The sequence below is a fragment of the Muscardinus avellanarius genome (genome assembly GCF_963383645.1).
Source record: "Muscardinus avellanarius genome assembly, chromosome: 13".
Lineage (NCBI taxonomy): Eukaryota > Metazoa > Chordata > Mammalia > Rodentia > Gliridae > Muscardinus > Muscardinus avellanarius.
In genome coordinates this window covers 19712911-19726031 of record NC_137799.1, presented here as the reverse complement: position 1 = coordinate 19726031, position 13121 = coordinate 19712911, and the positions used below count along the sequence as shown (strand labels likewise).

Below are 13121 nucleotides of genomic sequence, written 5' to 3'. Positions count from 1 at the left end.
ACAATTGCGAAATTTTAGGATGGAGGGAGATTTGTTGCCAGAAAGAGGGTGGGAAGAAGAGAGGAAGAAAGACAGGGAGGGAAAAGTGAGAAAGAGAGAGAGAAAAAAAGAGGTAGAGATAGAGAATGAGTCCACGAGTGCCTGAGAAATAAAGATGCTCTCGGAGACTCTGTGAGCACTTGGAGACCCTGCCCAGGCAGGAGGCGAATGAGGTCATTAAATCCATCTGCGCAGATGGGGACCCTCTGGGGAAAGTTATAAGCAAATGTCATGATGCAATGATGTGAAATCGGCTTGCGTTTATTCAGGCTGGGACTCCAGCAGGGACGGCACTGAGTTCTTTGGAAAGATGGATCATGCATTGGATGGGGAAGACACTCACTCTGCTGGGTTCTTCCTTGCTGATTCTAGAAAAGCAAGCCAGTCCAAGGTCAAAGAGCATAGGAAGGGATGAACCGGGAACCAGAACACAGGCCTTTCTTTTTTTTTCCCCTTATGCTAAAGTCTGCTTTGGAGGTGCAGCAGGTACATTTTGTTCAAAACCTCTCTGTGAAATATTCCCTCTTCAAGATTTTAGACCCCACAGAAGGTGGCCTAAGTTTGCCAGAGGTTTGCTTTTGTTTTTGCCACTGCTCCCCCAAACTCAAACTACCAGTACATGCAGAGAGTTGTGTTTTGATTGTATCTTATTTTTTTGTGGTACTGGGGATTGAAGCCAGGGGCATTCTACCTCTGAACTATATCCCCCATCCTATTTTATTTTATTATAATATATTTTATTTTATTTTATTATTTTGGAATGAATTATCCCTAAATTTGCTGAGGGCCTCAGTAAGTTGCTAAGGCTGGCCTTGGGCCTGTACTCCTTTTGTCTCAGCCTCCCAAGCACTGAGTACCAAGCCTCCCAAGTACAGGCCTATGCCCCTGCACTCCACCTCGAGAATGGTGTCTTTTTTTAAAAAATAAAAGATGCTTTCACATCATTTATTTCACATGATCATCACAATAGTCCTATATATAAGATACTCCATTATATATTAACCAACATCAGTACAGTGCACTGCAATTTTTCATCCATGATTTATTTACCCAGCCCTTGCAGTTTACAGGGTAAGGAGGGTCTTATTATACCAGTTCTACACATAGGAACGTGAGGCTCAAAGAGAAGTATCTTGTCTTATTCTAAGCACTATGGGAAAATGCTTGTTCTTTCTGAGCCTCAGTTTTCTTATCAATGAAAGGATGATTGTTGTAGAACATTTCTTCGAGAGTTGTAAAAAGGACTCATGTTATCTGGAAAGTATTCTGCACATTTCTTACACATGAAAAGTACCCCTGCAAATGGGAAGTGCCAAAATATTGACCATGGTGCTACTGATAAAGATTGTCACAGTATGAGCAGGAAGCAGTGCCAGGTCTGGGACTTGAAACTTCTGCTCCTCAAGTCCACTGACCACCCCTGCTGCACTGATGGTCTGATAACCACGGCTTAATTCCTGTTTATTTTCCCCCTTGCAGGTCACTCCCTTCCCGATGTCCTGTGACCTTCAAGGTGACTGTGCTTGCCGGGACCCCGAGGCCCAAGAACACAGCCGAAAAGACCTCCGGGGATACAGCCACGGCTAAGGAAGGACAAGAAGTTGTCAAAGAATTCCCAGCGCCAGGACCCGCATCCCTTTGGTATTGATTTCACAGTCTGCTGCTCAATGGAATGGCCTCTCCACACCAGGGATCCTTAGCACCCAACCGGTCTGCCTTTAATTTCACTTAGGAAGGACTTAGAGTGGGGCGAATGAATCCAGTCTTGCCATGTTGAATGATGGAATGGAAATCCCATCCCCAGGTCTGAACTGGATTGCATTTTCGTATTCAGTCCCAGAGTCTCCTAAAATTCTAATTATTTGTCACATGACCACAGCAAAAACATGTTCTGTTTCCAAAAGTGTACACATCTGTGGTTCATCCACATGCATGCATACACAGCCATGCAGACATCTGTGCGAGGGCAGTTCTGGAGACTAAGCAGAGAGAGACCAGAAGAAGTTTAATCTTTTCTTTCCTAAGCTCTCAGCCAACACTATTCTTGGGAGAAAGAGAGTTGCTGGAACTGCTAGGGCCAAGTATTGAGATGCCAAGATAGCTCACACTCTGAGGCTCTGAATATGTAGGGCATGCACAGTTGTGTTGTCCTTTGGGATTGAAAGTGAAATGGCCTGTGATCCCCAGCCTTCTAGGGAAGTAGGGCCTAAGAAGAGGTAAAGATTCCAGGGTATGCAAAGTCCCCCCAATCATTCTGCTGCCATGGGGATTTGAGACCAAGGGTTTGAGACCAAGCTGGAAATGGCTTAGGACTACAAAGTCAAGGTATTATACAAGCCCGCTGCTTGAGGCTTGAGGTCATAGTATCCCTCCCCATAATCTCACCTGTTCCCTATTCTTGCCTTGGGACCACATTTGCTGCTACTTTTCCTGCTGCTCTGTCTTGTACATTGAGTACCCTAAGATGGTAGAACCAGGTTAGGAAAAACCCCACACAACCAAACAGTCTGCCTTAAAAGTGACCCACATTCTCCCACAGTTCTCACAAACCCCTCCTGGGCCCACATGGTGAGAGGTTAAGGACCCCAGGGGCAGGCGTCTCATCCTGGGAGGGAGGCAAGGGACCTCAGATGCTGGAACCCTTCCTTAGAGTCCAGAATGTCAAAGCCAGTGTTAGCTTCTGCAATCAAGTGGAACAGTGTTAAATGTTGGGGAGGTTGGAGCCATCCAGAGACTGTTGGAATTGTCAGGACTCTTGGGTCATTACCCTTAACCTCATCTAGCTAGTCCTCTAGGTTATAGCAGGCATTGGTCCTGAGAATTTCACTGTTGCTCTGAGTAGATATAATTCTGGAACAGAGAATCATCTTGAATATTATCACTGTAGATGGTATTCCTCAGGACCATCAGAGGGAAGCCCAAGAGATTACAGCCTCAGCACCTACATGGTCATCACATCTTCCATAGAATTTTCCAGCCATCATTCCTCCTTTCTACATCTGTGGCTGAATGACCCCTCCTTCTCTTCCATGTTCAGCCTCCAAAGGAGGAAATTAGTTAATTGTACATGGAAGACTCCACTCCCTTTAAGACCTCTTTGCCTCTTTCCAGTCAGTTAGCTGTTCACTACCTTTGAATTAATATAGAAAGAGATTAATAGAGTATGGAGTAGAGAGAGGAGTTACATTTGACATATTTTCTGAAACCTGGAACTGAGAAATAAGGAGATGGAAGGGTGTAAACTAATTATATCATATAAAGATCACTGTAAATGGAGAGATCTCAAGTCTAGAGAAGGCAACCAAAAAAGGCAAAGTCTATGACGGAAATGGAAAATGCTAGACACAGGTGCAGCCCCTCCTAATTCCTGCCTCCAAGGCAGGCATTATTAATCCATCATCGCCCTCTTTCCTATTGGGACCAAAATAACTTTGGAAACTGTCTTATTATATTGCTCTCAGTGGTAATTACCTGCTTATCAAGAACACTTCAAAAGGCATCTATTGGCCATCTGTGGTCTGTTATATTAAGAAATATATCAAGGTGCTTTTTGTACAGGTACCCACAAATAAGAATGCAGTGTTTATAGCTTATGTGGCTTGTCCCATATTACAGACTCAGATCAGATTCCAGATGGGGAGGCTGCCACCACTTTGAAGGCCAACATCATAGCCTTTATTTCTCCTCCTTACAAAAACATATCACATTTATATCCAGGGAATATTTTTCTGTAATTACCAAGGCCTCTCCTTATCAAAAAATGATATTAGATGAATTTATCTTATTTTTGTCCCTTGCCCTATCTTAAGCCTCTCCTCGGCTTTTAAGGCTTGAGTTAGCAACTGATGTTAGATTAGAAGGTAGAGACTAAGAAAGGTAATAGAGCCAGCCCTGGAAGTGGCTTAATTACATCCAGAAGTAAAAGAAAAGACTCTGAAGACCCCAAAACAGCATTACTAACAGTAGAATTACAGGAAATACAGAAACACCTCTTGGGCTTCCTTGAATCAATTCTCACCCAGTTTCTACCTTCAATCTCCCCATCATCTATACCCTGACTCTCCAGCTGAGCAAAAATGCCTGGAGGCTGCTTCCATCTATAGATTCACAGATTGAACGCAGCCCTTCTGCATAAAGACTCGCCCAGTCTCTTCCTGACTCTCATTCAAACCTTTTCCTAACACAGCCATACTTGCTGAGGATATTGGGCCAAAGAGGCTGGTCTGTTTAACAGGCTCTTCTCAAACCTTAGTGGAGAAGGGTCATCTCCATTTATACAGTGCACTGACTCCCATTTCCATATTCTTCCTGGGAATAAACTCCTTGTCCCATCCCTTCTGTCATCTGTTTAGGATAAGAAATTACACACAAGGAGGTGGCTCTGGAACACTATTGTATATCCTCAGCTCAGGGGTCTTAAAATATTTGGGAGTTCTGCATCCAAAGAAGTATTAGCTCATTAGCCTCAAGAAAGAAAAGAGAAGGCAGACAGTTCTCTAAGCTCATCCTGGGAAGCTTTTCCAAGCTACAACCCTACCTGCCTGCCCAGAGGGCTTGTGTCACCCCATATTCTGTGCCAACAACCTCGTAGGGAGTCCAGTCTCAGGAAGTCAGTTTGGGCTGATGAGTTGGGGTATAAAGGAAGGGAGAGATCAGCACCATCTATAGCAGGCCTTTGGAGACGGAGGGTATCAGCTGCTACTCTTGGAATCAGCACATTGGGCCACTGCCTAGACAGTTCTCTTGGTCTTATTCCCACGTTGGCTGATGCTTAAATCCTATTTGTTGAAAATAATTGTTTGAGACAGATTTCAGCTACCTCCCTTCCAGGTTGGATTTAACTTGGTTGTAACTGTCAATTTGTTCTAGGTCTTACCTGTGTTTAAAAAGAGAAAGAAAAAAGAAAGAAAGAGAGAGGGAAGGAAGGAAAAGAAAAGGAAGGAAACCCTAAAGAGAGAGGAAAGGAAGGAAACCCTAAAGTTAACAGTTTTGAGACTTTGTGTTTGTTTTTGTTGTAGAGTTGTTTTTTTTTTTTTTTTTCTGGAACTACTTCAAGTGAGAAAATACATAGCAAAAAAGATCGATGGTGACAAAGCTGTACAGATAATTAATAGAAAACAATAAGATTAAAAGCAAGTAAAATGCATGATTAAAAGCTAATAAAAAATCCCTATTTTTATGTTTCCTAAAGGAAATTGTTTATTCTACAAACTGAGTAGCTAGATGCAGCATTAAGATTTCCCTAGAAGACAGAGAGTGGGATTCTATAACCCTGTCTGTTATTTTCTGTACATTGTGGTAGGTCCAGGAAATATATCGTTTCCCCCTTGATATGTTGTTGTTGGGGGGCATTTTGTTCATTTGTTTGGTGGTAATCAGTGGTAGTAGGGAGTGGGGAGGGCTTTATATTGGTTTCACCAAATGTTAAGGGGACTTCCTCGTGTCATTGTGCTTTTCACGTTTTAAGATGTTTATATTTGCCAGTATAGCACTGGGCTTTATAAAGACTGCACTCAGAACCACACTGCACAGTCCAATCTCCTAAAGAGCTGCTACATGACCAGACAGGTAATTCCAATGAGTTTTGAGAAACAAAACAAACCAAGTAAACAACAGACATAGCAACTAAATAGAAAATGAATAATTTTTTTAAAAAAGCTTGCTCTTGTCATTTATTCAGTTTTTGCCAAATTCCTTTCAATTGTTTGTTTTATAGAATAGGCAAGAGAGGAATTGGATTCCCCAGCAAAAACCTAGAATACTCAACTCCAGGCAGTGGATTATTTAATCATCTTGAACAAGTTGTTAAATTTCCTCTGCACTTGCCTCAGTCTCTCTAGCTGCAGAATGGGGATAACACTACTTACCTACCTCACAGTGGAAGGGCAGAGGATCGGGAGGCCCTGAGGTTTTGAATGGGCTGTGGCAATCTGTGAGGGCCCAGGTGGGGCGCAAAGTCCATGGGTAATTTCTAAAGAATGTACAGGCCCATTGGCCTTCTAAGAAAAGATGGGGAGTGCTGTTTGGTATTTTAAGACATAATGCTGGAGCTCCTGGAGTAGAGTTTCCCATAAGAGAAAGACCTAGATTAGGGAATACTTCATTTCTTGGAAAATATAAGTTTCCCACATGTTCTGGCCTTTACCAGTTCAATGATTTGATTACAAGCCAATTACTTACTACAATGTAAAAGTCAAGTTTACTGCCGTCTGTTCAAGACTTTCAGGCCATTTTCAACTTCTAGAGGAAGGGAGTCTGTAGTGTTTCTTTCTCAGCAGACTCCTTACTTTGCAGACTTCAAGGTCCTCCTCAAGTGTTCCATTAAAAGACTATACAGCATTCTGAGTGCAAACAAATTCCGGGCTTCTTAAACTACACACCAGCAGTCAGTGAGGAGAACTTTGAACAATTATTGAGTTGCTTTCTTGGGTCTCTATAATCAATAACCTGTCTGCAGATATCTATCTATATAAAGATATTATATATAAATATAAATTTACATATATATGCACATGTATATATAGTTGTACATATATGTGTGTATATATATACTTAAATGTAATATTTACAAAATAAAACTGTGATCTCGTCTAGAGAAAATGTATTCATATTACAAACTGCTCTTCCATATTTATGTATCATATTATACCTTTTTATTATTGTTATAATTATTATGGGTATTTCTAATTATTATGATGTTGAAATTTGTTTGGCACCTTCTGGAAGCAACCAAAAAAAAAAAAATAACTCCATTGAAGTGCTTAAAATCTGTGCTCATGAGAATTCTACTGGCCTACTGTAAAAAAAGAAAAGAAAAAGACAAAAAAAAAAATAAGAAAAAGAAAGAAAGAAAACAATCTAAACACCAAAAACTTAATACAATTCCAATCCTTTTTTTCTGTACCTCACGCGCATAAATTTGCTGCTCCTATTTTGGGTTTTATTTTTTTTTCCTGTTTATGTGTTTTTATGGATCTAAGTTAAGTCTTTCAGCAATATATAAAAATGTAAATAGTAAACATTATTTATTAAGAATGTCATCTTTTTTAATTTATATTTACACAATTGTTCATCTAATTTATTTTTTTCTATATGGTTTCAAATACTCAGACATATTTTGCTGTTCATGACATTTTTTATCCTGTTCTCATGAATTTGTTTTTTCATACTGTTTTCTCTGGTCTCACTTACAGGTTGAATCTCACAAAAAAAATAATGTCAAAGACAGAAATATTTTGCCACTGTTGATTACTATACCTTAAAGTTCTATATTATGAAAATATATTATAGCTTGTATGCTTCAATGTGTTGGTGTGTGGTTTTTGTCTATTGTGGAATTCTGAAGGACTGGTGTGCACGCACCCACACGTGCGCGCGCACACATACACACACACACACACCCCACTAACAGAGAGAAGAACTCCAGGGCCTGCACCGAGAAAATCTATGATAGGACAAAATTGAATCCCATATACACTAAATCCTCTACACAGTTCCTAAAAAGTAGCTATATTTTACATCTGCAAAAATTGGAAGACATTTCTACATGTTATAAGGAAGTTGTACTTTGTGGGGCTAAAACATATATCACTTCTAGTTCTATCTTGATTTCTTTGGACTCTGTCTTCAACCATGTGCTTCTAGAATATTCTTCATTTTCTTTTTATTTTAAAGCAAAAACCTAATCATTCAACTCATCAAATGATTCTGCAGCTGAAATGGAAACGTTGCTGCTTCCTATCTAGTGCATTTCGTTCCTCCCCCCATTATCACTTAGTAGCTAGATGATGCTTGAAAATTTATTAACTTGTTCTAAGATTTTGTTTTACCGTCTGCAAACTGCAAATTAAAAAGTACCCTTTGTGTAAGATTTTTACTAGAAATTTTAAAAGAAACCTCTAGAAAAAGAAAGAGAAACCATAGATGACTAAACAAGGCGGCCTAACTAAGGGAGATAGAAGGGAGTAGAGGAAAACACTCTAATGTGCACGCTGTATATTCACATGATGTGTATTCAGACACTAAGATGAATTCGAGAAGGAGAGAAGGGGTGGGGAATGGGGTGGGAATTGGGGACGGGCTAAAAGCATGGTGTGTGCATGTGTGCCTCTATAATTCTGTAACTCATAATGATGTATGATTGCAATGCATCGATAATTTTTAAGAAATCCATAAATATGCAAAGTGACTAGAACAGTGCTAGATGTAGCTTTTATGAATATTATGAAACCAAAACTGCTTATGACAAGTATTAACAATAAATTAATTGTATAGATATCTTTTTTGGAAGAATAAAAGCAAGATGTACTAAAACATTCAAATATTTATTTGCACAGGTGTTTCTATGGAGCAAATTTCTTAGTAATATACCCTAAGCGATTGGTTGTCCGTACCACCATAAGGCAGGTGAAAATATTCATTTAGTCAGGCATGATGGCACATGCTAGTAATCCACACTCTTGGGAGGCTGAGACAGGAGGATCGCACAGGTTCGAAGCCAGCCTCAGCTACTTAGTGAGGCTCTCAGTTACTTAGTGAGACCCTGTTTCCAAATAAAATATAAAATAGGTTTCGGAGAATAGCCCAGAGGTAGAAAGCCCCTGGGTTCTACCCCCAGTACCACAAAAATATGTATTTATTTGCTGATACTTAAAATTTTGAATTTTGAGAGACCCCTGGAGAAACCAGGCCAAGTAAGACGCTGGGTTCTGGGCTGGGGTCGCGGGCTGGGCACGCCAGATGGGGCCCAGGTCGCGGGACTCTGGGCCCCAGGCAGAACTGCGAGTAGCACGCCAGATCCCTGGAGAAACCAGGCCCAGTAAGACGCTGGGTTCTGGGCAGGGGTCGCGCGCGGCGCACAAAAGCCGGGGCCTGGGTCGCGGGACCCTGGGCCCCGGGCCGAACTGCGCGTAGCACGCCAGACCCCTGGAGAAACCAGGCCCAGTAAGACGCTGGGTTCTGGGCGGGGGTCGCGGGCGGGGCACGCCTAATGGGGCCCAGGTCGCGGGACTCTGGGCCCCTGCCGAACTGCGCGTAGCACGCCAGACCCCTGGAGAAACCAGACCCAGTAAGACGCTGGGTTCTGGGCGGGGGTCGCGGGCTGGGCAAGCCAGATGGGGCCCGGGTCGCGGGACTCTGGGCCCCTGCCGAACTGCGCGTAGCACGCCAGACCCCTGGAGAAACCAGACCCAGTAAGACGCTGGGTTCTGGGCAGGGGTCGCGGGCTGGGCACGCCAGATGGGGCCCGGGTCGCGGGACTCTGGGCCCCAGGCCGAACTGCGAGTAGCACGCCCAGTAAGACGCTGGGTTCTGGGCGGGGGTCGAGCACAGGGCACGCCAGCTGGGGCCCTGATCGCGGGACTCTGGGTCCCGGCCGAACTGCGAGTAGCACGCCAGACCCCTGGAGAAACCGGGCCCAGAACAGAAAAAGATAAAGAAAAATATCGGAGAGGTGGTAAGAAAGCCGTTATGGATGCCAGGACACTGGAGATGCAGACAAAACTTATCTAAATGCACTGGAACTTATGGAAAAATTCGCCGTGAAAGAGGACTGCTATTTCTCTATATTGTTAAGAATCTCAGACATCACATATAAGGAGAGAGTTTAGCGGAGACCAAGGAGAAATGCGGTGTTGAAAGAGTTCTTCGCGATGGTGGTAGAGACTTGTATTCAGGAGAAGCAGAAACCGGATCTTACCAACTTTATTTTTTTGGAGAAATTACACCAAATGTCGAATGCTACCATCACGCATGCTTAGGAACACTGGACAACATTCAGAGTGGAAAAAGAGCCTGGGAAGGATTTGAAACGGTGGAGGCAGTGGCAATGCCAGTGGCCAATATTCGGGGGAGGCAGAGATCTGATACATTACAACTGGAACCTTTGAAATACTAACCACAGAGACAGTGATCGGAACCTGCTGAGGGGTTAGGCGGGCGCCGGGGCCAGTGGCCGACATCGGAGCTTGCTGTGAGGCAGGGCCACTACTGAGGCCTCCGTGGCCGGGATTGGAACGTGCAGAGGGGTTAGACCGATGCTGGGGCCAGCGAGGCCGGCATTGGAGCCTGCCATGATGCAAGGCTTGTGCTAGGGCCTCCGAGGTCGGGTCCGGAACATGCTGAGGGGTTAGGCCGGTGCTGGGGTCAGCAAGGCCGGCATCAGAGCCTGCCGTGAGGCAAGGCCAGTGTTGGGGCCCCCAAGGACGGGACTGGAGCCTGCTGAGGGGTTAGGCCGGTGCTGGGGCCAGCGAGCCTGGCATCAGAGCCTGCCATGAGGCAAGGCCGGTACTTGGGCCTCCGAGGCCAGGATAAGAGCCTGCCGAGGGGTTAGGCCGGTGCTGGGGCCTCCGAGGCCAGGATAAGAGCCTGCTGAGGGGTTAGGCCGGTGCTGGGGCCAGCGAGGCCGGCATCGGAGCCTGCCTTGAGGCAAGGCCGGTACTGGGGCCTCCGAGGCCAGGACAAGAGCCTGCCGAGGGGTTAGGCCGGTACTGGGGCCAGCGAGGCCGGCATCGGAGTCTGCCTTGAGGCATGACCAGTGCTGGGGCCTCCGAGGCCGGGATCGGAGCCTGCCGAGGGGTTAGGCCGCTGCTGGGGCCAGCGAGGCCGGCATCGGAGCCTGCCTTGAGGCAAGGCCGGTACTGGGCCTCTGAGGCCGGGATCGAAGCCTGCCGAGGGGTTAGGCCGCTGCTGGGGCCAGTGAGGCCGGCATCGGAGCCTGCCATGAGGCAAGGCCGGTACTGGGGCCTTGAGGCCAGGATAAGAGCCTGCCGAGGGGTTAGGCCGGTGCTGGGGCCAGCGAGGCCGGCATCGGAGCCTGCTGTGAGGCAAGGCCGGTACTGGGGCCTCCGAGGCCAGGATAAGAGCTTGCCGAGGGGTTAGGCCGGGGCTGGGGTCAACGAGGCCGGCAGCGGAGCCTGCCGTGAGGCATGACCAGTGCTGGGGCCTCCGAGGCCGGGATCGGAGCATGCCGAGGGGTTAGGCCGGTGCTGGGGCCAGCGAGGCCGGCATCGGAGCCTGCCATGAGGCAAGGCCGGTACTGGGGCCTCCGAGGCCAGGATAAGAGCCTGCCAAGGGGCTAGGCCGGTGCTGGGGCCAGCGAGGCCGGCATCGGAGCCTGCCTTGAGACATGACCAGTGCTGGGGCCTCCGAGGCTGGGATTGGAGCCTGCCGAGGGGTTAGGCCGCTGCTGGGGCCAGCGAGGCCGGCATCGGAGCCTGCCGTGAGGCAAGGCCGGTACTGGGGCCTCCGAGGCCAGGATAAGAGCCTGCAGAGGGGTTAGGCCAGTGCTGGGGCCAGTGAGGCCGGCATCGGAGCCTGCCTTGAGGCAAGGCCGGTACTGGGGCCTCTAGGCCAGGATAAGAGCCTGCCGAGGGGTTAGGCCGGTGCTGGGGCCAGCGAGGCCGGCATCGGAGCCTGCCGTGAGGCAAGGCCGGTACTGGGGCCTCCGAGGCCAGGATAAGAGCTTGCCGAGGGGTAAGGCCGGTGCTGGGGCCAACGAGGCCGGCAACGGAGCCTGCCGTGAGGCATGACCAGTGCTGGGGCCTCCGAGGCTGGGATCAGAGCATGCCGAGGGGTTAGGCCGGTGCTGGGGCCAGCGAGGCCGGCATCGGAGCCTGCCTTGAGGCAAGGCCAGTACTGGGGCCTCCGAGGCCAGGATAAGAGCCTGCCAAGGGGTTAGGCCGGTGCTGGGGCCAGCGAGGCCGGCATCGGAGCCTGCCTTGAGGCATGACCAGTGCTGGAGCCTCCGAGGCCAGGATCGGAGCCTGCCGAGGGATTAGGCCGCTGTTGGGGCCAGCGAGGCCGGCATCGGAGCCTGCCTTGAGGCAAGGCCGGTACTGGGGCCTCCGAGGCCAGGATAAGAGCCTGCCGAGGGGCTAGGCTGGTGCTGGGGCCAGCAAGGCCGGCATCGGAGCCTGCCGTGAGGCAAGGCCGGTACTGGGGCCTCTGAGGCCAGGATAAGAGCCTGTCAAGGGGTTCGGCCGGTGCTGGGGCCAGCGAGGCCGGCATCGGAGCCTGCCGTGAGGCAAGGCCGGTACTGGGGCCTCCGAGGCCAGGATAAGAGCCTGCCGAGGGGTTAGGCCGGCGCTGGGGCCAACGAGGCAGGCAGCGGAGCCTGCCGTGAGGCATGACCAGTGCTGGGGCCTCCGAGGCCGGGATCGGAGCATGCCGAGGGGTTAGGCCGGTGCTGGGGCCAGCGAGGCCGGCATCGGAGCCTGCCGTGAGGCAAGGCCAGTACTGGGGCCTCCGAGGCCAGGATAAGAGCCTGCCAAGGGGTTAGGCCGGTGCTGGGGCCAGCGAGGCCGGCATCGGAGCCTGCCTTGAGGCATGACCAGTGCTGGGGCCTCCGAGGCCGGGATCGGAGCCTGCCGAGGGGTTAGGCCACTGCTGGGGCCAGCGAGGCCGGCATCGGAGCCTGCCGTGAGGCAAGGCCGGTACTGGGGCCTCCGAGGCCAGGATAAGAGCTTGCCGAGGGGTTAGGCCGGTGCTGGGGCCAACGAGGCCGGCAGCGGAGCCTGCCGTGAGGCATGACCAGTGCTGGGGCCTCCGAGGCCGGGATCGGAGCATGCCGAGGGGTTAGGACGGTGCTGGGGCCAGCGAGGCCGGCATCGGAGCCTGCCGTGAGGCAAGGCCAGTACTGGGGCCTCCGAGGCCAGGAAAAGAGCCTGCCAAGGGGTTAGGCCGGTGCTGGGGCCAGCGAGGCCGGCATCGGAGCCTGCCTTGAGGCATGACCAGTGCTGGGGCCTCCGAGGCCGGGATCGGAGCCTGCCGAGGGGTTAGGCCGCTGCTGGGGCCAGCGAGGCTGGCATCGGAGCCTGCCGTGAGGCAAGGCCGGTATGGGGCCTCCGAGGCCAGGATAAGAGCCTGCTGAGGGGTTAGGTTGGTGCTGGGGCCAGCGAGGCCGGCATCGGAGCCTGCCTTGAGGCAAGGCCGGTACTGGGGCCTCGAGGCCAGGATAAGAGCCTGCCGAGGGGTTAGGCCGGTGCTGGGGCCAGCGAGGCCGGCATCGGAGCCTGCCGTGAGGCAAGGCCGGTACTGGGGCCTCCGAGGCCAGGATAAGAGCTTGCCGAGGGGTTAGGCCGGTG

The 13121-nt window shown here is 49.2% G+C and overlaps 1 protein-coding gene across 1 annotated transcript in view; it reads left to right on the top strand.

Moving 5' to 3' along the window:
• Nucleotides 1-1626, top strand: part of PAPPA (pappalysin 1) — a gene marked incomplete at both ends in the record, with an annotated part of 247503 nt that extends 245877 nt beyond the window's left edge. Inside the window, one exon of the mRNA XM_080709626.1 lies at nucleotides 1519-1626. Within this exon, the coding sequence (XP_080565752.1) occupies nucleotides 1519-1626 (108 nt within the window). The remainder of the gene's footprint in view (nucleotides 1-1518) is intronic.
• Nucleotides 1627-13121: the final 11495 nt, after the last annotated feature.